Source organism: Uloborus diversus, chromosome 5 (assembly GCF_026930045.1).
Source record: "Uloborus diversus isolate 005 chromosome 5, Udiv.v.3.1, whole genome shotgun sequence".
In the NCBI taxonomy this organism is placed as follows: Eukaryota; Metazoa; Arthropoda; class Arachnida; order Araneae; family Uloboridae; genus Uloborus; species Uloborus diversus.
Window position 1 is genome coordinate 96,234,229 of NC_072735.1, and position 25,532 is coordinate 96,259,760.

General features: G+C 32.0%; 1 protein-coding gene across 1 annotated transcript in view; it reads left to right on the forward strand.

Annotated features, from left to right (window-relative positions):
- LOC129222841 (U4/U6 small nuclear ribonucleoprotein Prp3-like) overlaps window positions 1–25,532 on the forward strand; it is a 149,089-nt gene that overhangs the window by 11,971 nt on the left and 111,586 nt on the right. The window contains exons 2-3 of the mRNA XM_054857392.1: window positions 7,734–7,877; window positions 23,683–23,795. Coding sequence (XP_054713367.1) covers window positions 7,742–7,877; window positions 23,683–23,795 — 249 coding nt within the window. The 5' untranslated portion in view covers window positions 7,734–7,741. The remainder of the gene's footprint in view (window positions 1–7,733; window positions 7,878–23,682; window positions 23,796–25,532) is intronic.

The window sequence follows — 25,532 nt, forward strand, 5'->3', positions numbered from 1 at the left end:
TGCCATTTTAAAATAATAAGCAGAGTATTAGGGAGTAAATGAACAAAAAATTAAAGGCAAATGACTTTACAGTGTCATTACAATGCAAAAACAATGAAAAAACCACATATGATAATTTTAATCACAAATTTATTCGAAAATATTTCAGTGTACGATGATTTTTGTGGCGTATTTTTTCTGTCTCTCCATTTTTTGACAAATTTCAAAAATAAAATCTGGCAATATTTTGAAAAAAACTGCTGGGTTTTATTCAGAATGGCATAGAAATGATGTGAAAAAAAAAATGGACTTCATATTCGAATTCAGTTTTGTGTTATTTTGGTTTTACTGGAAAATTTCAAGGTGTACGAACACTTTTGGGAGCCACTGTATGCTCGCAAGTGAGAAGAGAAACGTATACTCATTTTGATGTGAGTCTTTCTAGTTTCAGTTCCATTTATAATGGGATTAGAGGGGAGATATTCTATCAAGGGGTTTTACTTTTATGTTCATTTGGTAGTCATAGTGAACACGTTATCTTTCCGAGGAGGAAATATCGTAATTTATGACTGATCCATCTATGGATCTTTTGGGTCACATTGAAGCAACTGTAAATTATTTTTGTTGGAGTTCTTCATACAGTAGTTACTTTCAAAAATCATACGCAGAAAAAGAAGGCAAAGAACTTAAACGGAGATGTGTAATTTGCTCAAAGCAGAATAAAAGACGTAACAATACGTATGAGTGTAAAATGCTCAATGCGCATTTATCTCTGCTTTGAAATTTGTCATGCGGCTTTAAAATATTAATTGTTACAATATTCTTCAAGTATTTCATAATATTAAGCGCAAATATTTTTCCTGTTTTGTAGAAAATATATTGTTTAATTTTGGTACTTTTAGTTATTGTAAAAAACAATATATGTTGCATTTTTATTGTTAAATATCAATTATTTTCATCCACTTTTTTGTTATGATTGAAATTTTGATATATTTTATCATATACTAGCAAAAATACCGGGCGTTGCCTGAGTTAGCAATAATTATCAGAAACAACATTTATCAGTTAATACTTATTTTTTTTTACATAGAGTCGTACCTTCTTTGTATGTCTATTGAAGAACGAACTGTTTTAAAAAATGTAGCCACGCGCCCGCGATCCCCTTAAACTTGCTTTAGTTATTTTGGAAAATTTCAATTATTGTGGGTTCTTGATGCGATTTAAAATACTAAAAAATTTGCGGAAATCGTTTTGGGATACCTTGAATAAGGCTCCCCCTCCTTACTTTGTAAAATGGTATGTTATTAATTTTTGTTAAAGAGATATTGTCGCCATATGCTAAAATACTTTTGGTCACCATAAAATGGCGCTAAACAATTTCATCCGTAATGTTTACAAAATAAGTAGTAAAATTTGGCGTTGGTTTGAATTTGTGCACAAAGTCACATTAATGGAAGTTTTTGTGCTGTTTATGGATTTGCCTAATTTAGTTGCTGGATTATTTTACAGTAAAAAAAGTTTTTAAAGATTCTTTGATTGGCGATATTTTGTTTACATTCTGAAAGCTGACAAACATTATTACATAGTCTTTGGCTTCAAAAACCGCGACAGTTGAAAAAACTGCCAAATGCATCCGCTACTGAAATCTTTCTACATAAATTTTGGCGAGGTTTCTGCTGTTAGATTGGATAATGATTAAGTGTCCAATCAGCACAAATAATTATAAAAAAAAACCCAGTAATTACAATTGAAGTTCCATTTAAATGGAAAATAATCAGCCAAATCTAGTTATTATTAGCCAATCTTGGGGAAAACACTTTACTTTAAGATTTGACTTGAGAAAAGCCTCAAACAGTCAGACGAAACACAAAAATATTCAACAATTCTAGCTTTGAACTGAGAGTTGAGATGATACACTAAAAAATGAATTGTATTGAGGAAAGCCTTCGAACATGGAACAAAAAAAGCCCATAACTCGTTTTTCATACAACTTAGAACTTTCTTACAGATGCCATCTTCAGCAGAAAAATAAGCATTTTCGATGGACACATAATTTTAATATGTGCACGTATTTTTTAATCGTCATATTGGGGCATTTATGCGAAAATTTGGACAAATTAGAATAAAAAAGGAATTATCAATTGGATTTTTATCGAATTGGTCTACAAACCTCCCCAGTACCAAAAAGAACAAACGGTGAAAGTTTCAGCCAAATCTGCCGATTAGTTTCTGAGATCTTAGGGAACAAATTTACCAAAGTCCATTTTTATATATATATATAGATTAAAAAATGGTTTCATTTCTGCTTAAAGTATACATTTTATCCATTATCATGTTTGCGTACTTTCCGAAATTGCATAATAGACTTAACTGGAGAAATTGCTCCGGCCTGTGCGCACAGTCCGCGTGTAATATCCATTGATATATATCTGCGAACTCTGTCAAAGGCAAACCAAAATCACATTTTTAGGACGATTTCCTTGATAGGGTTCCAAATCCCACCCTTTCCCTTAATGTTATGAGATGAAGCCTAGTAGGATTTTAATTTCAAAAAATTTTCAGGGGAAAGTCTTTGAACCTCGCCTTTTTCTTACATCGCTAAAAAAGCTGTCTAAAGTTACATTTTAAGAACTTCAATTTCTAAATATTTCAGGGAAATGCTCTGAATCCCATCCTTTTGCTTAACGTCATCAGAGATGGCCAACTGAGTTTTTACCCCCTTTTACCTAACATCTTTATGGTCTAACATTGCGGTTTTGGAAATTCAGTTCCAAAAAGTTATACTGGGAAAAAGTCTCTATACCTTATTACCAAAGATGACAAAATGCTATTTTTAACACTTTCGAGACATTTCCATGGGAAATTCCCCAAATCTCCCCTCTCCAACATCACCAAAGATCGTCTGGAGTTTCATTTTGTTACTTTAGTTTTGAAAATTCCAATTTTGAAAAATCCGTATTCATTTCCCTCATATCATCACAGATGGAATACAGTTATGTTTTAAATAACTTCACTTCCGAAAATTTTTAGGATATCAACCCTTTACTTAATATAATTGAACATGGCAAACTGCATTTTTAAAACTACAATTTCAAAAAAAAAAAAAAAAAAAAAAGAACATATGTAAACTGACATTTTCAAGGAATAAAAATCTGATCTTTTTTTTATGGGGGGGGGGGGTGGCTTAGGAACAATATGATCAAGCTCTTAAGATATTTTTAGAGAAAGTGTGATGAAATTGGTATTAAATCGAAGTTTCCCTTATTATAGAAAATGCAAAGGGGCACTTTTTAATGGTTCATTTATTTTTTTATTTAGGAACCAAAACTAAAAATTATAAAAAAAGCAAAAGTGTCAAAATTTTCAAATCATAGTTATTTTTTTTTAAAAATTTGTATGTATGTTTACGAAACATTATTTAGCACAAGCAGTAACTTTTAGTTTCAATGTATTCATTGTTTAGATATTAGTAAACCAATTGTTTTACTTAAGCAATCCATACTTTCTTAATGAAATATTTACCAAATGTTTGTAACATCTCAAAATACTTTTTGCTACATAATGTAAGTCTAATTTATTTCCAAGTGTTTCTTCAGAGAAAATTATTGTGTACACAATTCATCGAAATCTTAAAGTGACGTGAGTTAAGCTGTTCTTGCATCAATTATCATTCACATGCTTTCAAAACCCAAATGCGGATCCAGAAAATGTTCAAGGAGGGGGCGATTGTTTTTCACTCTTTACTCTTTGGAACTTCAATTTCTAAAAATTTTCAAAGCAGTGCATTGAACCCCTCGTTCACCTATCCCTAATATCATCTATCGTCTAAAATTGAGATTTCGGAACTTCAATTTTGAAAATATTCCTGTGGAAAGTTCCTGTCTCTATCCCCAGAGTAATAAGAGATTTGCATTTTAAAGACTTCAATTCCTGAAGAGTTCCTGGAAAAAGTCCCCTTTCTTCTAACACCATCGAACATTATGTAAAATTACGGTTTTGAAACTTCAGTATTGAAAATATACATGAAGAAACATTGCCTGACTCTCGGCTCAAGGAGGGGGCGATCGCCCCCCATCGCCCCTCCCTTGTATCCGTCCTTGTCAAAACCAGCCTTAACAAAATGTTTTTATTTTTTTGCTGTCGCTAAAAATCCTATGGCTTTTAGTTTTTTTCTTGCCCCCCTCCCCCCCAGTCCCAATCGCCACCTATGGTTGAACATAAGCTTAGTGTTACAATTATTTAGTCGGATACTTTTCCATAAGAGGTCCCACCACCAGGGTTCAAAAATATCAAAAATATCCGATATTTTGATATATATCCGATATTTTCATTCACAGCACAAACCTAAGTCTTTAAAATAGCAATTGCATCCTCAAATCACTCTTTAATTATTGTTATTACAATCTATAGACTTAAAATTAAAGTTTCTTTCATTTATATCTAATATTTCATTTCGCGCAGATTTTTATCAATTTTAATAGAGTTCATTTAACATTAGCTGTTTTACTCATCTTTTTTTTTTTCTGCTAGCTACTTTTACACAATTATATCATTCTGAAATAAATAATATGCATCAGATGGTGCACAGTCATAAGACATTTTCTTTTTTTCTGACCAAAGTTTATTATTCAATCAGGCACTTTTAATATGAATTAAAATTGTTTCATTACTAATAATTGTATGAATATAAAATTAAAAATAAATATATATATTTGTTACATTGTAGAGGTGTAGACTGGTATTTTTCTTTGGTAGCCAGTGGCTACCAACACCAAAACCTTTGGTAGCAACTTCAAATTTTTGGTAGCCAAACATACACCCACACATATATATATATATAAATATATATATATATACAGAAAAGCACCGTTTATACATTTCTCTTTGGTATGTTTTTTGAATTGGTCCCAGCAGAATCCAATACATTTTAATGCATACCTATTGTACGTTTTCCCCCTTATACACTTTTTTCATACAGTCCCTTCAAAAACGTATAAACTCTGCTTCACTGTACATATATTTTATATATCTATGTATTAAAAATCTTAGCACAATAAAAATCAGTACCAATGAAGATTGGTAAGTATTTTCCTTCTCTCATTGAAGAAATCTGAGAATGATTTGGATTGAAATAGGATGGAGGAACACATTAAGTTAAAAATCTAATATTTGTTTGACCTACTGGTTTCACTTTTCATGGAATCCCCCTAGCCAACATATTTGCAAATTTAAATTTGTAGGACCAAATTTTAAAATTCAAAACCACATAATAAAAACAAACTAGAAAAATATTTGTAGTTTGCGAACAAATGGTTATTTTAAAAGTCTGAATTAGTATTGAACTAATAATAAAGTAGCTATCCACTACTCTAGAAATCTGCCTATCAACATACGACATTTAGTATCGTTTATAGAAATAATACATTTCAAATTCAACAGCAAAAAAAAAAAAAAAAAAATGTTTAGATTTAATATTTTAGGATAAAATTAAATTGATTAAAATAAAGCCTGTAAAAATAAATATATAAACAGGATTTATTACTTTTTAGTTATTAAAATATAACTTTGAATTATCAAAACTTCTGAAGTATTTAAAAAATGCAAAAAGATTAGCAAAACTGGTGTGCAATGTCGGCACGTTTCCTGAAAATAATTGCATTTATTATTTATTAAAATAAAACTTAAAATAAGCTGACAACTTCCGACTGCCAAAAAAAAATTAAAATATGTTGTTACAAGATGCAAAAGGAAATCTAAAGCACAAGATGCAATTATCCTCAAAGTGCGATTCCAAAGTTAGCATGGCTCCAAAAATAAATTCTTTTATTAAAATGGAACATGAAACAAGCTAATCTAAGGTAGCACACATCAAAATAACTTTTGCTTATCAAAAATATGAAGACAATTGTACAAGATGCAAAAAGATTGAAAATTCAACCACGAGGTGCAGCTCCCCGCGAAGTGCGCTTACAAAAGAAGCATGGCTTCAAAAATAAATTCTTTTATAAAAATAGAACATAAAACAACTAATATAAGATTGCATTTGTCTAAATAACTTTCGTCTGTCAAAAATATTAAGATATGTATAAGATGCAAAAGGATTTAAAACTCAACCACGTGGTTATAGTTATCCGCGAAGTACGATTGCAAAGAAAGCACGATTCCAAAAATAAATCAAGTCTTTAAAATAAACATAAAAATAAGCTAATTTAAGGCAGCCTGTGCCAAAATAACTTCCGATTATCAAAAATATTAAAATCTGTACAAGATCCAAAGGGATTGAAAACTCAACCACGAAATGCAATTCCCCGCAAAGTACGATTACAAAGGAAGCGTGGCTTCAAAAATTAATTCTTTTATTAAAATGGAACATAGACCAAGCTAATCTAAGGTAGTATACGTCAAAATAACTTTCATTTGTCAAAAATATTAAGAAATGAACAAGATGCAAAACTATTGAAAACTCAACCACGAGGTGCAGTTCCCCGCGAAGTACGATTACAAAGGAAGCATAGATCCAAAAATAAATCCATTCATTAAAATCAAACACGAAATAAGCTAATTAAATTTAGCCTGCGCAAAATAACTTCAGATTTTAAAAAATATTTCTAATATTTACAAGGTGTAAAAGGATTGAAATCTAAATCACGAAGTGCAATTTTTCGCACGAAGTACGATTTCCAATTTAATATGGCTCCCTAAATAAAAAGTCATGAAAATTAAACATTAAATAAGCTAATTTAACGCTGCATCTGTCAAAATATTTTCAAATTGAAAAAAAAATACATTAAAATATTCGCAAGATGTAAAAGGAACAAGGGAAGCAGATTTTCGCGAAGCAAGTCGTGAAAAGTTTCATGACACCGGTGTAAGTCGGCCACTTTAAAGTAATTTGGTACTTCTAAAAATTGATTTTTAAATCGATAGCATATTATACAGCAGAAAAATATTGTATTTGGTGCCATGTTTAGTTTGTTACACACGTTACAGTAATCTTTCCAAAAAAAAATTTTTTTTTCTATAATAATGAAAAATAAACTGACTTGATGCTGGTTGTCTTCGTTTTGAAGAACTGAAATAAAGTCTTGGAAGATGTATCCAATTTTATTCTCTTTGAGCTACCTCTACTCGTCATTTTCAACCTTTTAAAAAGTCATCAGAATTAGCTACGCCGCCGTATTTACGTTTCCCCTCCTCAGGCACTGCAGATGCTGCGGTGTTGACCTTGATTGGGTTCGGGGATCATGTCTGCTGGACCGCAGGGGGGGGGGTTCAGTTTTCACCCTCCCCCCTCCCGATCAATGCTCTAAGCCCCGAACGCAGTGTAGGTGTAGGAAACGGGAAGTGGTCAACGAATCAGCGAGGAGAGGGGCAACATTTCAACTTTTCTTGAAGGTCAGTAAGTGACCTCGCGTCTAGACGAGTGACTACCACAGCATGAAAAACTGGATCTGAAAGCACAGTGCAATCGATAACTTCAACTTGGGGGGATTTTTTTTCCCCTTTGGTCACCAGGTGGCGATCGGCGCTGAAATCTTTGGTAGCCATTGAAGATTTTTGGTCGCCAATTGGCGAGTGGCGACCGCTACTCTGCACCTCTATTACATTGATGATGCATTTAATACATTATAAAAATATAGTACATAACCTTTTAGTTTTTCTCTTTTATATAATGAATGAACAATATTACTTTGATTAATATATAGGTACTTATTTGGTCATTAATAGTACAGTAATTTTAATTCAATTTTTAGCCTTTACAATGTCTATATCAAAGGAAGAATTGAAACCGCAAGTGGACAGAATTGTACAAAAGTTCTTGGGTTTTAATGAACCGTCTTTGGTGTCTGTGGCTGTTCGTTGTGTAGTGAAAGGCTATGATGTGCGCAAAACTAGAGGTATTTGAAATGTTAATGTATTTTGCTATTCTTGATGTTTCGTGCAAGTGTTATGTATGTTTTGAATCATTTTTCCTTAAAAAATCCTTTTTTCCCTCTCTTACTCAAAATTTTTAACAATGCTAAAATATATGTATATCATACTTGCTAACTCTACTGTTTTTAACGGGAGGCTCACATTTTTTGTTTCCATCTCCCAATTTCCGGTTTTTTAACATTTTCTCCCGTTTTTGCAGTTTTATCAATCAATCATCAAAAAGTTTCACTTTCTTCTCAATAAACTGGCGCTCTTTTCTAGTCATTTACCAATGTCAAGGGAAAAGAATTTTTCCAATCTTTTTTAGCAAATTTAGTGTGACGATTTAGCAAATTTGAAGACAGCATTCAGTAAAGTTCAGGGTTGATAAAAAAAAATTTTTTTTTGGTTTAAATTGGGAGTTTTTTTTGGTTTAAACCGGGTTTATTTGCTTTTTAAAACTATTTGTTTGAAAAAAAAAAATTTAGGAAAATTATGAAGATTTTATGAATTAATTGTTAAGGAATGTTTAATATTCAAATTTGTACTTAAATTTAGTAAAATTTTATTTTTTGAAGCTTTCTCCATTGCATGTTCAACGAAAAAAATCTTGAAAATGTTTCAATTACTGTCAGCCCTGCGTAATCGAATATCGTCAGTTGCAAGAAATATTATTCGAAATAGCAAGGTATTTGATTAAGCTTACTAAAGTGACAACATTTGTCTTAAGACATAATAATAATAAATCAATAGCTATATAAAGGAAATATTTAATGTTATGCCAAAAGTTTTTGATATAAGCTAAATAAACAACAAAATAGTCAAATAAGTAGTATATGTACTATATCACAAGTATGTTACAAAATTATAAAATGTATAACTTTTTTCAGTAAGTTATTTTTTGAAAAGTTCAATAATAGGGAATTGCTTGTTCAAGATCTTTTTGAACACTTTTCTGACTCCCTTCCCCCCCTCCTCATCTCAGTAAGTAATCTTACTGAGTGAGATTCAGTAAGTTATCTTACATTTAATATTTATCAATTTATCATCGTTTAAAATGTGTACATTTATTTGTGTTATTTAATTTAGTTATAGACATCAGTATTTATTTATTTATTTTCTTTTGTAATGACAAAGACAAAAGAAATTTGATAGAATAATGGAAACGTTTTGATGGAACAGGGTGGCGGCTGATCAGGGAAAAGTCAGGGAAATATCAGGGAGTTTCGAAAAAATAACAAAAAATCAGGGAAAATTGATTTTATGAAAAAAAAAATTCTTTTTTTCTTTACAAAATTTAGTATCCTAATTCCCTATGCATTTTCTGCCAATTATCTGATCAAAAAAAAAAAAAAAAAAAAGTAAAATTAATGAGGTACAACTATACACTGCCACATATTTTTGTATCTTTTTTCTTCAACGTCAAGGTATTGAATCTTACTTATTAGCCATAGGATGAACTTCCTAAGATTGCTTCTATGTTAGGTTATTTATTTTACCTAGCTTGAAATTTCCTTTCACTCTTTCAATGCAACGTAAAATAAACCATACAGGCCAAGATTAAGCCTTCATTAATGCCTTAGCTCCTTCGCCTTTATTCCTTTGTCTCGAAGTGATTAGCGTACTGTAATCACGATTTCAAGAAGAAATCTTTGGTTTTTTGAATTAATACTGATAAAAAGCTTAAAAGTTATCACTTCTTCGTGTTTTTAATTTAATTGCTAAAATTGAACTTTCAATAAAATCTTGGTTTTTTGCCGTTATACTATTTGCTGTCGCCGCAGATTATAGAGGTTTTCTTTTCTTCAGTCTTGAATGATTCTTTTATTTTATATCCAAGTTGTATTCTTCTTTTATATATTTTGATATTAACTAATTGTTTTTTTTCTTTTTCTTGCATTTCAAAGTTGTTTGTTACAAAAGCAATCTAAGATTTTTTTCGTTACACACTGAAATCATTTGAAATAGAGTTAACTTGTGTACTTAAGTAAATATCTTTATTTTTTTTCTTGTTAATATGCTGTATTCATTCATTAAAACCTATGTTCTTGATTAGAGAAAAGCTCCCTATGAATGGATGTCATAAGGTTTCATCTGTTTTGCATAAATATGTCTATTAATTATATAAGAATAACTGCATTACTTCTATTATTTCACTATTGCTTGTTATTCTTGCAACAATTATGCTGTTTAAAAATTTAATTCAAAATAATTTCAATTACTTTTTAGTTCTACCATAAATACACAAATGTTTTTAAGAATGATTTTAATAGTTCGTAAAATTCTTATGCTAAGTGATTTCTGGAAGTAAAGTATTTTTGGAACAAATCTGATATACCCCCCTCTTGGCGACTTTTTCCTGTTGGCGCCAAAAAAGCGTCGCCAAGAAAACTATGTATGACGTCATATGTCATACATCGTTCTTAGCGATGCTTTTTTAGCGCCAACAGGAAAAATTCAAATTATGTCATTAATTATTTAATGAAATTAATGCATTAATTTTTTTCCGTTGTTTCTCCGGGATACGAGCCCTCGGTCTCATAGTACTTTCGTAATGAGACCTCGGCTCGCCGGCCCTGCCTCGGTCTCATTACGAAAGTACTATGACACCTCGGGCTCGCCAGGACCTCGCTGCCGCTCGGTCCGTTATCCCTCCGACTTTTAATATACATCACAGTCGGATATAAGTCACAGATCTCCGTTCAGTGTACAATAAAGTCACAGATTTTATGTGAAATTAACACCATTTTTGTGCTACAAAAATGCCAACCAGACCAAAATACAAACACACTAAAAACACAATAATTCAAAATATGTTCACTTACCTAACCTCTTTATTTTCAATTAGTTTAAATATAAAAAATCTATTTAGGACTCCGGTACGTCCAAACGTTGGACGACCTGACGAAAAAGAAAAAGAAGATTCATTCAAAAATTTCAATTGATACATTTGGACAACATCACAAACCGAACTCATAATTAAAATAGAAAATTCAACTAAATTAACATTAAAAAACAACAAGAAAAAGAATACTCTAAAATAAAGTTTGAATTGAAACTTTATTTTAGAGTATTCAACTTAAAATCTCCCTAAGAGCGAAACATATGAGCACCTACCTCCTAAAACACATACACGTGCAAAAACAGACTTATAGAGAAACTACTTTCCAGCGTTCAAGTTGCAAAACCAGGGTTGCCAAGTTATCGCCTTATTGGCGATTTTCGTATCGAGCGAAAAATTAAAATCTCGCCAAGAGGGGGGCATATCAGAGGAGAGCCGTATTTTTTTTTTTAAATTTTCTATAATCTTTCCATTGTAGAAACATTTAACATACTGTTTTGTAGTTTTTTTCCCAAAAAATTGACTTAATATGTTTTTTTTTACCATTTTGTTAAAAAAGTAGCATTTTTTAAAAATATATCTTTAGTTCAACCACTTTACACAGCTTAAAACGTTTAAAATACTGCATTTTATATAAACATACAATGGATTTCAAGTAGAGCAAAGAAAGGAAACCATTATCATTGGTAACGTAAATCAGGGAAATTCGGGAACTTAATCATGGAAAAGTTTTTGAACTTTTTTTCACAGTTCCTGTCGCCACCCTGTGGTATGATGAATGTTATTTTTCTTGCCCGTTGTCAGCGACAAATATTGCTTTTTATTTTAATGTCAATAATTGTGCTTACTTAATTCATTTCTAATTTATTCAAAATTTTTCTCACCAAAATGTTTGCGATGGCTGATCAATATTATTCAATTCTTCAACACTGCGTCCCAATTATATTTCCAACTTTTTCCCAGGGAATTTTGTTCCATGAGATCTAGTCTTCATTTTTATCAATGTTTCCTGAAATTTTTTAAAAAATTTTTGTGTAAAAATCACACTGGCAATAAAAAAAGGGGCGACCCATAAAAAACTTCCGCAGTCTCCCTTTTTGATTCTCAATAGTTCCCAAGAAAAATGCCCTCGATTGAACAGGAATTCAGCACAAACTCAACAGGGGAGAAGACAATTTACTGCTTCAGAAGCACAAGCCTGAAGATGGGGGGTCGATCGAAGAAAAGCGTTTTTTCATTGGAAAGTTCTCTACGGGTACGCGTGAAATGTAGGCGCAATTTTTGGTCACTCACTAGGTGGAAGTAGAAACAATCCTTAATGCCTAAGTTTCCAAAAACAAATCAGAATTAAATATTTTCTTTAACAATAAACTGATGAAAACAACACAAAATGTACTGCATCTTCTCTCTTTTTTTTTTATTATTTTAAATTATTTTCTTGAGAAATGAAAAATTTTGTTCTTAAATTTTGTCCTCATTGCCTTGGATGCAATTGTGCTAAAAACTTTCCAACTGAACCGTAGTTTCATGAAGATTTATTATTTGAAATTGTTTTCATGCTACAAATTCAAAAAATTAGTTTTTATTTTTTGGCTTAGCCATCATATTTGGTTATTCTCAAGATGAAAGTTCACAAGACTTTTTAAGGACCTAATTTTCCAAAAACGGCATTAGATGTTTATTGCAATGCAAACTATTGAAAACAACCAAAAAAATGTGCCTTTTTTGCAGATAATTGGTAATCATTTTATGGAAAAATGCAAAATTTTATCTCCAGAACATTTTTTTATTCTAATTGATTTAGACACTTATGTGCTAAAAACTGACTATTTTGTCTTAATTGTAGTGTTTTAAGGACTATTAATTATTTATAACTACTTTTATGTAACAAATTCAAAAATCTGCTTATTATCTAAAAATTTTCACATAGTCGCCATATTTGGCCGTTTGCACAATGGAAGTAGACGTAAATTTCCAAAAACAGAATTGGATATTAATCTCAATATAAACTATTGAATGTAAAAATTAAATGATATTAAGCTTAATGTTACTAAAATGTGCAATAAATAATTGTAAGAAAATTTTTGATTTTAATGTAAGCATCCTTTAGTATGCAACAGAAAAAACCCCCGATGATTATTGGCATTGACCTATGATTGGTGAATGTTGATTTTTGTTATTAGGCATTATGTCATATGCCGATTGATGCAACAAGTTAATCATATTTATAGTGAAAATTATCTTTGTATTTTCCTCGATATGTTTTGTGTTATGTACCAATAAGAAAAAAAAAAGTAAACCAAAAGCGAATGCTAAGAGATTGCTGCGTGATTGCAGCAAAACGCTAATATTACACATGACATGCGACATCGAAGAAATACTAAAATTAGTTGAAGTTAAATCTAAGGGGAAATTTTTCAGTTCTTCCGCATTGCTAGTTTAAACAATTTGAACTATTTTGAAAATTTTGCAATTTAAACTTAATTTTGAATGAAGCAAGTAACCTGGAATTTTCCTAGAAACAACCTGGAAAACCTGGAAAAATCAAGGATTTTTTTAAACCACAATTGTATGAACCTTGTAATGATAATTAAAAATTATAAAAGATCTACTTGGATTTTTTTCCATATAATTTTAGAAAAACTTAGTTGGTCTGCCTTGTATATTTAGGTACTTAAGTGAAAAGCTGCATAGATTTAAAAAAAAAAAAGCAAAATAAAAAATATTTGGCAAGTTTTCATTACCTTAAAAAATATAATTTTCTATATTTATTAAATTAAATATTCTATATTTATTAAATTAAATATTCTATATTTATTAAATTAAATATTCTATATTTATTAAATTTTTTGTAATTTATGTATAAAGCTTTGCTGTTACTTAGCATTGATTAGGTTTTACTCTTTGCAATATATGTAAAATTTATAAAAACATTTTGCGGAAAACAATAAAAATTTTCAAAAAAAAAAAAAAAAACTACATGTTTTAAAAAATACATTTGGTTTAAACCACGTTTTAAACCATGGTTTTAACCAATGTGGTTTAAGCCAAACAACCCTGCTAAAATTTGGAGTTTGTAAATGTTAAGATTCACAGTCGCCACTTGCTACGTTCTGACTCAGTTTAAAAAAGTGGTGAACCAAAAAGTCTTCCTCTGTCGCCATTTTTTCACTTTTAAGTCTTGAAAAGAAAAATTTCTGGAGCAAACTGGAATTATGCACCAAACCCAACGGAGTGGAAGACATATTATTGGTTTGGAAGTACACCTCGTGATTGAGGTTAGGGGGAATGTCAAAAAGGGAAAATCGTTTTTTGAACGGAAAGGTGAGTGGACTTCGTGGTTCTAAACTCAACTTCAACTTTTTCGCTATGTGTGTAACGTAGTCACCATATTTGGTCATTCAAAATTTGGTCCTCGCAAGATGGAAGTTAACGTGGCTCGTGCCTAAGTTTCCAAAAACGGAATTAAATGTTTATTGCAATGCAAACTATAAAAAATTACACAAAATGTGGTATTTAATATTTTTGGATAATTTTTAATTAGCTTCAGAATATTATTTTATCATTGCTTTAGACACTAATATGCTTAAGACATCCAAATTCTAGTTTCTTGATGATTTTTAATTACACTGCTCGACATTGAAAATGCAACACCAAGAAGGAGTGGTCAGAAAGAGATGAAATTTGGAAAAAATACAGAGACAGCAAGGAATAATAAATGATCTTTGTTAGAGACGTACCGAGTACTCGGTAACTACTCGGTACTCGGCCAAATTTTGATCAGATACTCGACCAATACCAAGTAGTTGTAAAAAAATTGATTATTCAAAGCAGATTTTACAATTAATAAAAAATTGCAAGCATATAATATACTGCAATCATTTACAATTTAAATTTACGAGTCAAATTCAAATTTTGAGAATAATGACGTTTGTTATGCTTCAATGGTGTAAATCAGGGTTTAAGCTGGGTTCAAAAAATCTTTAGCATAAAAGCTAAAATTGATGGAAAAATGTTAGCAAAATGCTAAAATGTTACACATTCTCATATATTTATATACATATATTTATATATGCCTCAGTGTGTTTCATCTCCAGTTGAAAATAAAATTCATATTTCATTTGTGACATTCTTGAAGAAATAAGTACAACAGCAGTTCTTTTAAAACATAAAATAAAAAAAGAAAACATGATTGGTGTTTAGAACGTTGCAGTTCCCTCCTCCTAATAAAGCAGTTTTTTTTTTTTTTTTGGGGGGGGGGGGACATAATGCTGGATAAGACTAATAGTTATTGAACTTAATTGTAGTTTAAACATCTCAGCTAAGATTTTAAAAAGATTAAGTTGATTATCGCCATGCACGCTTCCTCTCTAGGATCATACATTTCTTCTTTATTTAAAAAACTAATTTATTTTTTATTTGAGCAAAAAAGCGAAAATGCATTGCTTTATTTTCGCAATTCAGATAGTGTTTTTGCATTATGCGAAAAATGCGACCGTAGCGGAAACCCTGGTGTAAATCTCATATTTTAATGCCCCAAAAATAATGAAACTTATTTATTAAAAATGGGGCAAAAAAAGGTAATTACAGAAAATATGAAATTTTTATATTATTAAATGGATTTTTGCCACAATAAAATCATGTATAAAAAGCATAAAAATACCTTTTCTTAAAAAATAAAAGCACAAATGGTATTTTTAAATTTTTTTTTTAAAAGCACAAATGTGCAGGAACACTGCAGACACTTGTTTTGGCATTAGAAGGAATGCTTTTTCCAATGCACAAAATGTAAACTTATGGATTTAAAGACGTCTGACAAAAGTCGGATTTTTTTACATTCATTAGCTCGCATTTTATGCACTGAAAAAGATGTTCCTTGTAATGCAGAAAAACGTCCCTGCAGCGCTCCTGCACATTTGTGCTTTTAACGTTGTTTCATTAGCTTTTAAAAATTATTTACGTTTGGCGGACTAAAAAGTATAGATTGATATAATTTGCCCAACTTGATCAATCCTACCTTTTATGTATTTGTTTATTTTTAATTTAAAAAATAACTTTTTTGTAAGATTATTGACACAAACAAAATCTTTTAAATAATGCATAATTAAATTTCAGCTGGAATTTTGTTTTAAAAACTATTAGTTGGACATGGAGATCTATACTACTATTCTAATGAGTTCAAAATTCGTCACGTGTGTGTCGGTGGTTTTTCTTAAAACATAATTAGAACTCAGTACTCGGCCAAAGTGCTACTCGGTACGTCTCGAATCTTAATTTCAAAATGATAGACAGAATACAGAGCAAGTACGGCGTCGGCTCAGTAGGATGTAGGGACCATCGCAGACAGCAATATACAAAGAAACACGTCTAGGCATAGAGTCAATGAGAGTGCAGATGGTGTTTAGAAGGATGGCTCTCCATTCCCTTTCAACCATTTGCCACAGTTCGTCTTCTGAACGAGGCGGGGACAGAGTCTGGAAACGGCGTCCAATCACATTCCACACATGTTCGATTGGTGACAGGTCAGGAGAGTATGGTGGCCAAAGAAGCATCTGTGTGTCTTGGAGAGCATGTTGGCAGATGCGAGCAGTGTGTGGTTGGGCGTTATCCTGCTGAAAAATTGCATTAGGTAACCCTTGAAGGTAAGGGATTGCCACCGACCGCAGCACATTATCCAAATATCGTTGGGCCGTCATAGTGCCCTGACATACGAACTAGAGGTGATATGAAATTGTAAGCAAATGCGCTCCAAACCATTATGCCACGTTGTCGTGCGGTGGGATGTTCCACAGTTACTGCTGGATTAGATTTGTCTCCAGGTCGACGCCACACACGTATGCGCGACTATCACTAGATAAACAGAAGCGGGATTCATCTGAGAACACGACATTTCGCCATTCTGTCATCCACGTCGCCCTAGTCCGGCACCATACTAAACGCTGCTGTCTATGTTGTGGGGTCAATGGCAGTCTTCTTAGAGGACGCTGTGATTGCAGACCACGTGCAACCAAATAACGGGAAATGGTTCTGGTTGACACGGGAACATTCAGGGTATCTTGCACCTGCTGTAAAATCGAGGAACAAGTGACTTATGGGTCTGCTACAGCTTGTCTGTGGATTCGTCAACCACGCATTCTGACGTCACTGTGGCTGCCCCTGCACCCCTCAATCTTGCCAAATTTCGTTGTTCCAACCATCTTCGGCACAGCATCTGTTTGCATCCATTTAGGTATCAACTGTGATTTGACGTACCGACCAACCTCCCATTCTCAGTTCGATCACCATGCCCCTTGTAAAATCGTCTATCTGCTGGAAGTGCCTTTGTTGACGTCGACCTGGCATTATCTCGTGTTACACGTATCCTTCAAGACAAAAAGAAAATTTCTTCGATAATTCTCCAGTCAGAAATGACGACACAAATAGTGCCCATTCTGCAAGTTCCTTCCCTTATCTCTTACTTCACGTGCGTCGGAAAGCTGCGCATTTCACATCGTTTACATAACTCAGTGGTGTATGTTGGCCTAGCGCCCCTTATATAATAATTAACGAATTCATCTCACCACTTATCCCACCATAATATCAGTCACTTGCCTAATCATTGAGAAATTTTCAACGATGTTTTTCTTTCTTCTAATGCGGAAGCCTGATGACGTATCTCGCACGTGCAGTCGCCGATCTATGACGTCACGACCTTCACGTAATCAGTGATGCATCGTAACAGATCAGCACGTGCCTGATGCTCATTGGCCAGGTGCTATGCTGGCGTGTATCAGGTGATTTGGCGTCCGCATGCAAATGAGTTCACTTACGATAAAAGGAAATGTTTCAAGTAGAAAGGGGACTTCTTCGGTGTTTTCTCTCTGGCAGGTTGACTTGAGCGTTCGTTTGCTTTTATGCAACGATGCGGGTTCTTTTTAATAGATATATAATAGATTGATATAGTTCAGCTCTAGTTCGCGTTGTTTCAAATGTTTTTAATTTTCAACTAACTTTACTAAATGACCAAATAAATTTGGTTTTTATTTTTAAGTTGTCTTCAACTATTTTTAATCATGCATTTCTAGTCATACAGTTAATTGGGTTATTGCATTTAGAAGTTATTAGTCTTGAGCATTCTCTTGCTCATTAGTGTACGTCTACTCTAAAATTTGCATAAATTTCTGAGCACTCCTTGGTGTTGCATCTTCGATGTCGAGCAGTGTATTTGATTACTTTTCAACAAATTTATCTTAAATTTTCCCCGTAGTCGCCAAGTTTGATCATTTCAGGGTTCGTACGGGTCATGGAAATCCTGGAAAGTCATAGAAAATTGAAATTTTCATTGAAAGTCATGGAATTTTTTTTTCAAGTCATGGAAAAATGTCCTGGACAAAGAGAAAGGAACAGTAGCTAAAGGAGCATTAGAAATCTTGAGTGATTTAACAGTAGAGCACATAAAAGCTGTTAAAAAGTGGAAAACTGAACGTTTCAAAAATCAAATCTGAATTTTTAAATCTCATTGTATACACTTTCGTCGTAGCCGCTTGCCATTTTTTGCAATGTGATTTTACTGCTTGGACATCACTTATTTTGAATTTTTTGTTATTTTTAACACTTCTTATGTGTCATATTCTGTAGTAGAAAAATTTCACGTTCTTAGTTTTGCCATGCCCACTCAAAAAAAAAAAGCAATTCAATTCCATGCAAGTGCGATTCCATCACTCATAAGGACTTTATTATTAAATTTATCAGTTTATCTTAATTTGTTGAATGTTTTAGAAAATAAAGATCTATAAGTCAGGCGATAGAATTACAGAAAAAGAGGAATTCTAATGCTGTAAAACAGTAGTGCCCAACATACGGCACGCAAAACTAATCCATGCGACCCACTACTACGTTCAATGTCTGGAATTACAAGTGTTCTGGAATTTCTGAACCTATTAATTCAGGGGCGTAGCTAAGGGGGGGGTTGGGGACAACCCCCCCCCCACACGAAACATTAGTCTCCCAAAAGAAAGAGAAAAAGAAGAGGGAAGAGAAAGAAAAAAAGAAGAAAAATAAAAAAAATCACTACGACTTTTTTTTGTGTAACAAAGGTCAAAAATTCACTTCGCTCCCCCCCCCCAATGCCATTGAAAATCCGCTCTATGAGTGACCCTCACGTATAAAGACGCCTCCCTCTGCTGCGACTATTTTTTGATAATTGAGTGAAATTTGACACTTCGCTTTAGAAATGAGATTGTTTGTTAAATCCACGTATAGGCAGCCTTTCTTTGTCATAGATTCTGCAAATTGTTAAATATATTTAATTTTATGAGCCGCGCAGTGGGAATATTGCATACAGTCGAATCTGTATATTTCGAATTTCACAATAAAGAAAATCGAGATAAAGAGGTTTTTATGGAGGCTTTAAGAAATTTTTTATAGAAATTTGAAATATGATGGTGAAAATTTGAAATTGATACTAAAGACAATATGGTCTCTTGATTAAAATTCCTCTTTATTAGTTTTGTTAGGTATTTATTCTATTATTACATTATTAAGTGCTTCATTGCGTGTTTAAGGAATCATTTTGACAGTAAAAGAAACTTTAAGCATATCTTTTTCAAGAAAAGTCTTTTATTGCTTTTTGGTCCCTGATTTTTTTTTTCTTTGGATTCATTATTTATCCTCTTAAGGTTAGCAATTGCTGCAAATCTAACTTGGCCAGTAGTCTACGATTTTCCTATTTTCATCACTTAAAAAACACTTATACTTTCTTTTCACTCCTATCATTTCGATTTTCTAAGGAATCACAATTTTAAGAAAGAGCGCAACCAAAGAACAGTACTAATCCAGATAACAGAGCGAAATGGCTTTTAACTTGAATGACCTTTAACCATGAACTTTAATGTTCATCTTAACATGCCAAACCTGTGAATTTCACCCCTTAACTCTTCTTCCAAGAAAATGCGCGAAACGACCGTCCTTTGGTTAATCTTCCTGGAAAGCCTATTCGTGGAATGCATTTACTGCTTCTTCAGCTCTTGAAGATAATTCCTCTGTTTCTGAGTTGAAGAAAATGTTTTTGTTTGCTGCTTTGAAGATCATTGGGCTTTGAATCCGAAAATGATAGCATAACCGGAATTCGAGACGATAGAGGTTTTTGTTGGTCTGGTCTCGTGTGTATCATAGGTCATAGTCAAAACTACCTTTGCTAACCAGAGTATCCATTGCAATCACATTGATTCTTCAGCCAGTATTTACTGCGTATTCTTTTGGAAACGTACAGTCTGTTTAAAGCAGTACATTCTAAGTGAAAGTTGTTGCATAATGAAACGAACAAGACCGATAACAGACTTTTTTCAACTCAAAGAAAAAAATTAAAATGACGAAAAGGATTGCTCTAAAAAGAGAAAGTTAACATCGTTTGAAGAAAACGAAGTACAGTTTGCAAAGCGTTAGTCCCATTGGACCCTTCTGAAGGTAATTTTATTTTAATTCAAAAGAAAAACTGCATAGCATTATATGAATAAAATGTTAAAAAACGAGATGAATCCAGATTATTTCTATTAGCTTGGTTCGGATTAAAATATAGAAAATAAAAAAAGACTTCTGTTTATAATACCCGAAAATTGCTGTTGCTCTCTCAAATAGATATTTATGTAAATTCTAAAGCAGCTAATAAAATTAAAAATAAATATCTTTATAGATATATTTTTATAAATATAATATCTTTATAGTCTGACAACCAATGAGATTGAAAGTCAAACATCCAGTTTACAGGCGGAAATGGAAGTATCTATTAGCTTTCAGGGATGCCAGCTTTTGTAGGTGTGTGTTAGCCTCTAAATTAAGCAGTCACACTGAAATGAACGGAACAAGCTCATCAGATATTTGATTCCCCCTGATTTGGATAGACTGGTTTTGACAAGACGTTGCTTGAAAATTTCACTTTAAATTAAATGGAGGGAAAAGAAAAAAAAGTTAAATTTTCCATAACATTAAAAAAATAAATAATTCTTTGCTTTTGTTTTGTTTGACATAAGTATCGGAATTGGGGCACCCCATTCCAAAGTATGTAAGATTCACCTTCCTCTTATTTTTCTTAATACTAAAAAAATTTACACACACACATATATAAAAGAAGACCCCCCCCCCCCCCGAAAGTCGATTCTAGCTACGCCTCTGTATTAATTTATATGCATTTGAAAATATGCAACTTTGTAAACAAAACGAATATATTTTTGAAGCAGAAGATTGATTCATTACTGAATGTTTTTTTCAAAAAAGATCTGGTTTAGAAACATAAAGAACTAAACTATGTGGCTTTACTTCAAAGAACCAAAGTACTGTCAAGTTCGTGGATGATTAAAGGCACTGTTGACACTAAAAGGAAACTTTTGAAACAAATTTATTGAAACTTAGTGATGACTCATTCAACCTTTGTCCCATTCAATATCATTCTGCCTGTTTAAAAAAAAAAAAAGAAAAACATTTAAGCATCATCATATTTGTTTCACTGCATTTTTACTTTACGAAAATTTATATGTTGAAGACAAATAAGAATAGTTTTTTAAGTGTGCACTTATATTTTTTCCATTACGAGTAAGTGCTTCAATGAGGCTGTGGCATTCATATAGACATTTTGCTAATGCTCATTTCCAAATATTACCAAGTTTGAGATTAAATAGTGCTATTCTCTTCGTGTAAGGAGGTCATGGAAATTTTCATTGAAGTCATGAAAAAGCCTTGGAAAAGTCATGGAATTTTTTCATCCAAATAGAGTATGAACCCTGTCATTTGCAAAATGCAGGTAGAGAAGACTCATGGTAATGCCTAAGTTTCCAAAAGCAGAATTGAATGTTTATTGCAATGCAGACTATTGAAAATTACACAAAATGTGCCCTAAATATATATTTTTGGATAATTTTTAATTATTTTCTTGAAAAAGACAAATTATTATCTTATTCTCTACTTTAGATTTTAATTTGTTAAAAATGAACTATTTCATCTAAATTTTAGGTCCTTGAAGATTTTGAATTAATTACTTTCTACAAATTCAAAAATCTCATTTGTTATCTTAAGTTTTAAGCATAGTAGCTGTGTTTGATCAAACCGTTCCTGAAGATGGAAGCAGACAAGACTCTTAAACGCATAAGTTTCCAAAAACAGTATTGGACATTTATTTCAATGCAAAGTGTTGAAAATAACCTAAAATGTGCCAGTCAAGGACCTTTTTTTTTGGATTTAATATCTTCTTGAAAAGTGAAATTTTATCTGCAAAACTGTATCTTATCCTCATTGCTTTGGAGGCTGTGCTATAAACTAAAATTATTTCATCTAAAATGCAGTTTCTTGCCAAATTTTCGTTTACTTATTTATTTATTTAAAAAAAATCAAAAATATATTTTAACTTAAATTTTTCAAAGTGCATGTTTATGTAAACAGCAATTTATTGAATAATTTTCTTTTTGGATGCACAGAGAAATATCTATTTACTTATTTTTTTTATGAAACTAATAAAACTTTTTTCCCTGCATTTATTTTTTCATTTTTGTACTCCCTTTTTTTTTCTTCCTTTACAAAATAAATCTCGTTAATAATTAAATAGAGATCTAATATTTTATAATTACTATTCTTTAAATAATTGAAAAATTAATTTATACTAGGATTTTATTGTCATCATTGTATTGTTATCATTTCACAATGTTTTGTCCAGAGTCTACAACATGACACTTTTTTTTTGCTGTAACTATTTAATTTACTGTTTGATCAGCAGCAGCACAAAATTTTATATTGAGTTAGTCCTACCAGCACACAAACTCAAAATAAAACAATGTGCCATTCAAATGTTAAATTAAATACTTGGGCAAAAAAGTGAAATGTTACTAACTCAACATTTGGACAAAATGCTGGGAAACGGCACAAAGCAAAAAAGCAGTTCCTTTCCAATTATGTATGCTGTATTACCTCCCTCTTACAGTGTTTATGATGCACGAGTATTGTTAAGTTGGAAGTTTGAATACTGCTGTATTTATAATTCAGGTTAATTTATGGCAATTAGCTTAAAACCTATTCGACATGTTTCCCCGCTTTTATCCAAACTAAACAGCACAAATTTTGTGTATTTAATGCGTGGATAATCATGGTAATTTACTATTTAAAAGAAATTGAAAGCTTGTTAAAAGTTCAAGTAACTCTAACATAATGTGGTAGATCAAGTTCAGGAATATGTTGTGTCGTGTGCAACTATGATATATGAGTTTGAGAGCTAGTACAAAAAAGTTGTTTAGGTTCGGAAAACTCATTTCCACAAAGAATTCCACAAAGCTACCTAATTCATATTTAATATTTTACGAAAAACCTGTCCTAATGGCACCTCCCCCAAATACAAACTGTTTTTGATTCCCTGGCAGGGCCCTCTCAAATACGGACACAGACACTATTTTGGAAGTTATTTACATGGGTATTTCCTTTTTTACAGACAAATTATTTTAAGAATATAAAAATAAGTTTTGATCACACAAAAAAATTAAACATTCGACAGTTTGTTACATTTATAAAGTTAATGAAACCAACTTGTTTTATAGAGCTCTGTAGGGTAAAACTGTCTTATCGGACAAAAAAACTGCTCCGGTTAAAAATTTTCTAAAGAGGTTTAACAATTTTTTTAGAGCAGCATGGATGGCAAGAAATTCAAACCTGTTGTTACCCGAAAAGCAGCCAGATTCCAGTCCTTCAAAGGTCTGGATTTAAATCATTTACTAGTTGACTGATATTCAAATTAAAGGACCTAGATAACAACAAGTAAACCAGCAGTTCTTTAAAAAGGGTAATGCATAACAGGAGTGCAAAACATATAAGACTTTCAAATATTATCTAAAATTCCTAACAAGATAAGTTATCTCAAATGATAAGAGAAACCTTATGTTGTTTCTATCAAAATTATTTAAAAATATGTTAATTATTCATGGTCTTATTTTCAGATAAGTTGTCTTCATATTTGGATGATTCTAAAGCAGAAAAACTTACTGAACAGCTTTTTAGAACGTTTAGCACTGATAATGATGCAAAACGAAAGAGTAAAAAACGACATAGAGTAAGTATTAATGTAAAATTATGCTTTTTTTGATACGCATGTTTTAAAAAATGTTATACTCATCAATCTGTTATCAGATAAAGTATTGTATCTGGATTTTATTTTCTCTTTTCATGTACTCATTATTAAATTAATTAAACATAACTTTTAAACTATGATTCATGCACATGCTGAATAATAATAATGAAAGAAAAGAACATTTGTTTGAACTCTACAAGATGCAAGTACTTTCTCCCATCTTTTATCATTCATGAAGCTTTGGTTAAAAAAAGGCCCCCCCCCCCACCCCAGTGGCATAGCTAGGCTGGTGCGGTCCGCCCCAGGTGGCACACTTTTGGTGCGGCGATTCAGCGCCTTTGATGTGAAAAAAAACTTTATTAGGGAATCACACTTTAAATCGATTACTAGAGGCAAAGGAAAAAGATCCCTATGAAATGTAATTTTTTTTTATGACTACAACTGTGCTTCTCAGTGTTCAAAGTTGAAATATTTCTGTAGTGAGCCCCTGAACCTTCCTCAATCCCTTAACGTTCTCTCAGATAGACTCAAATTGTATTCTAATTGTATTACAAAAAATATTCTAGAAAAGAAACAGACTTCCTAATTTCGCCAAATGCTAAAATTGACTTCAGTTTCGATAAAGATTCAGGAGAGAACCCCCCTCCCTCTCCCTAAGTGTTACGTTTAATGGTGATTTTTGATGTAAATTTAGAGTATTTCTCCGGGATAGGTGCCTGACCCCCCCCCCCCTTTTTTTGTAGGAAGGATACAGATTAAATTAGTTTCCTTTCTTAATTAAAGCAAGTTCTCAACTTTAAGTTCAATAACTTTCGATGGTTTAAAGTATATTAGATATGTCTTGATGAAAGGGCGGAAATGGAGGAATCACCCCAGGCTGCAGATTCTGTAGCTACACCACTGCTCCTCCCCCCCCACCTCTCAGTTTTTCTTAAAAGCTCTCAGGTATTTTTCTTGAACTTTAAATCTCCTCTAATCCTTGCTTTTACATTTTTATTTCATCATCACTTGTTTAGGATTTATGACTCATTACTAACTTTTGACTAACTTGGGTGTGTTAAAGGAATTTTTATAAGAAAGGATAATTTGATTTGGAAGCCCCAAATAGAAATTTTATGAATTAGTAAGTATTGCTCACTTTAAGTGGTGTGTGCTTGTTAAAAGCCAGTTGTGCTTCTATGGGCTAAATATTACACCAACCAAGTAAAGAGAAGGTAAAGGGAAGTATCTGCAGAAATGCGTTTTTGAAATGTCTGAAGAAACGTATTTTAGATTCCATACTAACAATCAGTCTTGCATAATATAGACGAACGCACGAACGATGTTCTCAGAAAATTTTTGGCTCTGCAGAATTTTTTTTGAACTGCTAATGTTAATTTAAAAAACAAAAACAATTTTTTTTAAAGGGACATTTTAAAATTCCTGTAAATTTCTGTTGAAGCCTTTTTTTCGAAAATCTTTTAAAGCACGTGTGACAAAAATAGTGGTTTCGGCAGTTTTCTCCTTTTGGTGAAAAATAAGTATAAACTATATGTTATTGTAAAAGAAAAAATGATTTAAAGCACTTTTTTTTTTGTCTTTTTCACATTTGAATATAAATTTAATTCTTTATTCAAGGCTGAAAATACAAAATAATTATTTGCAGAAAATTTTCCAGTTAGGATTTGTGTTTGCAAAAAGCTTTTGATTTTATCAAAGTCTGCTAACAATGGGGAATTC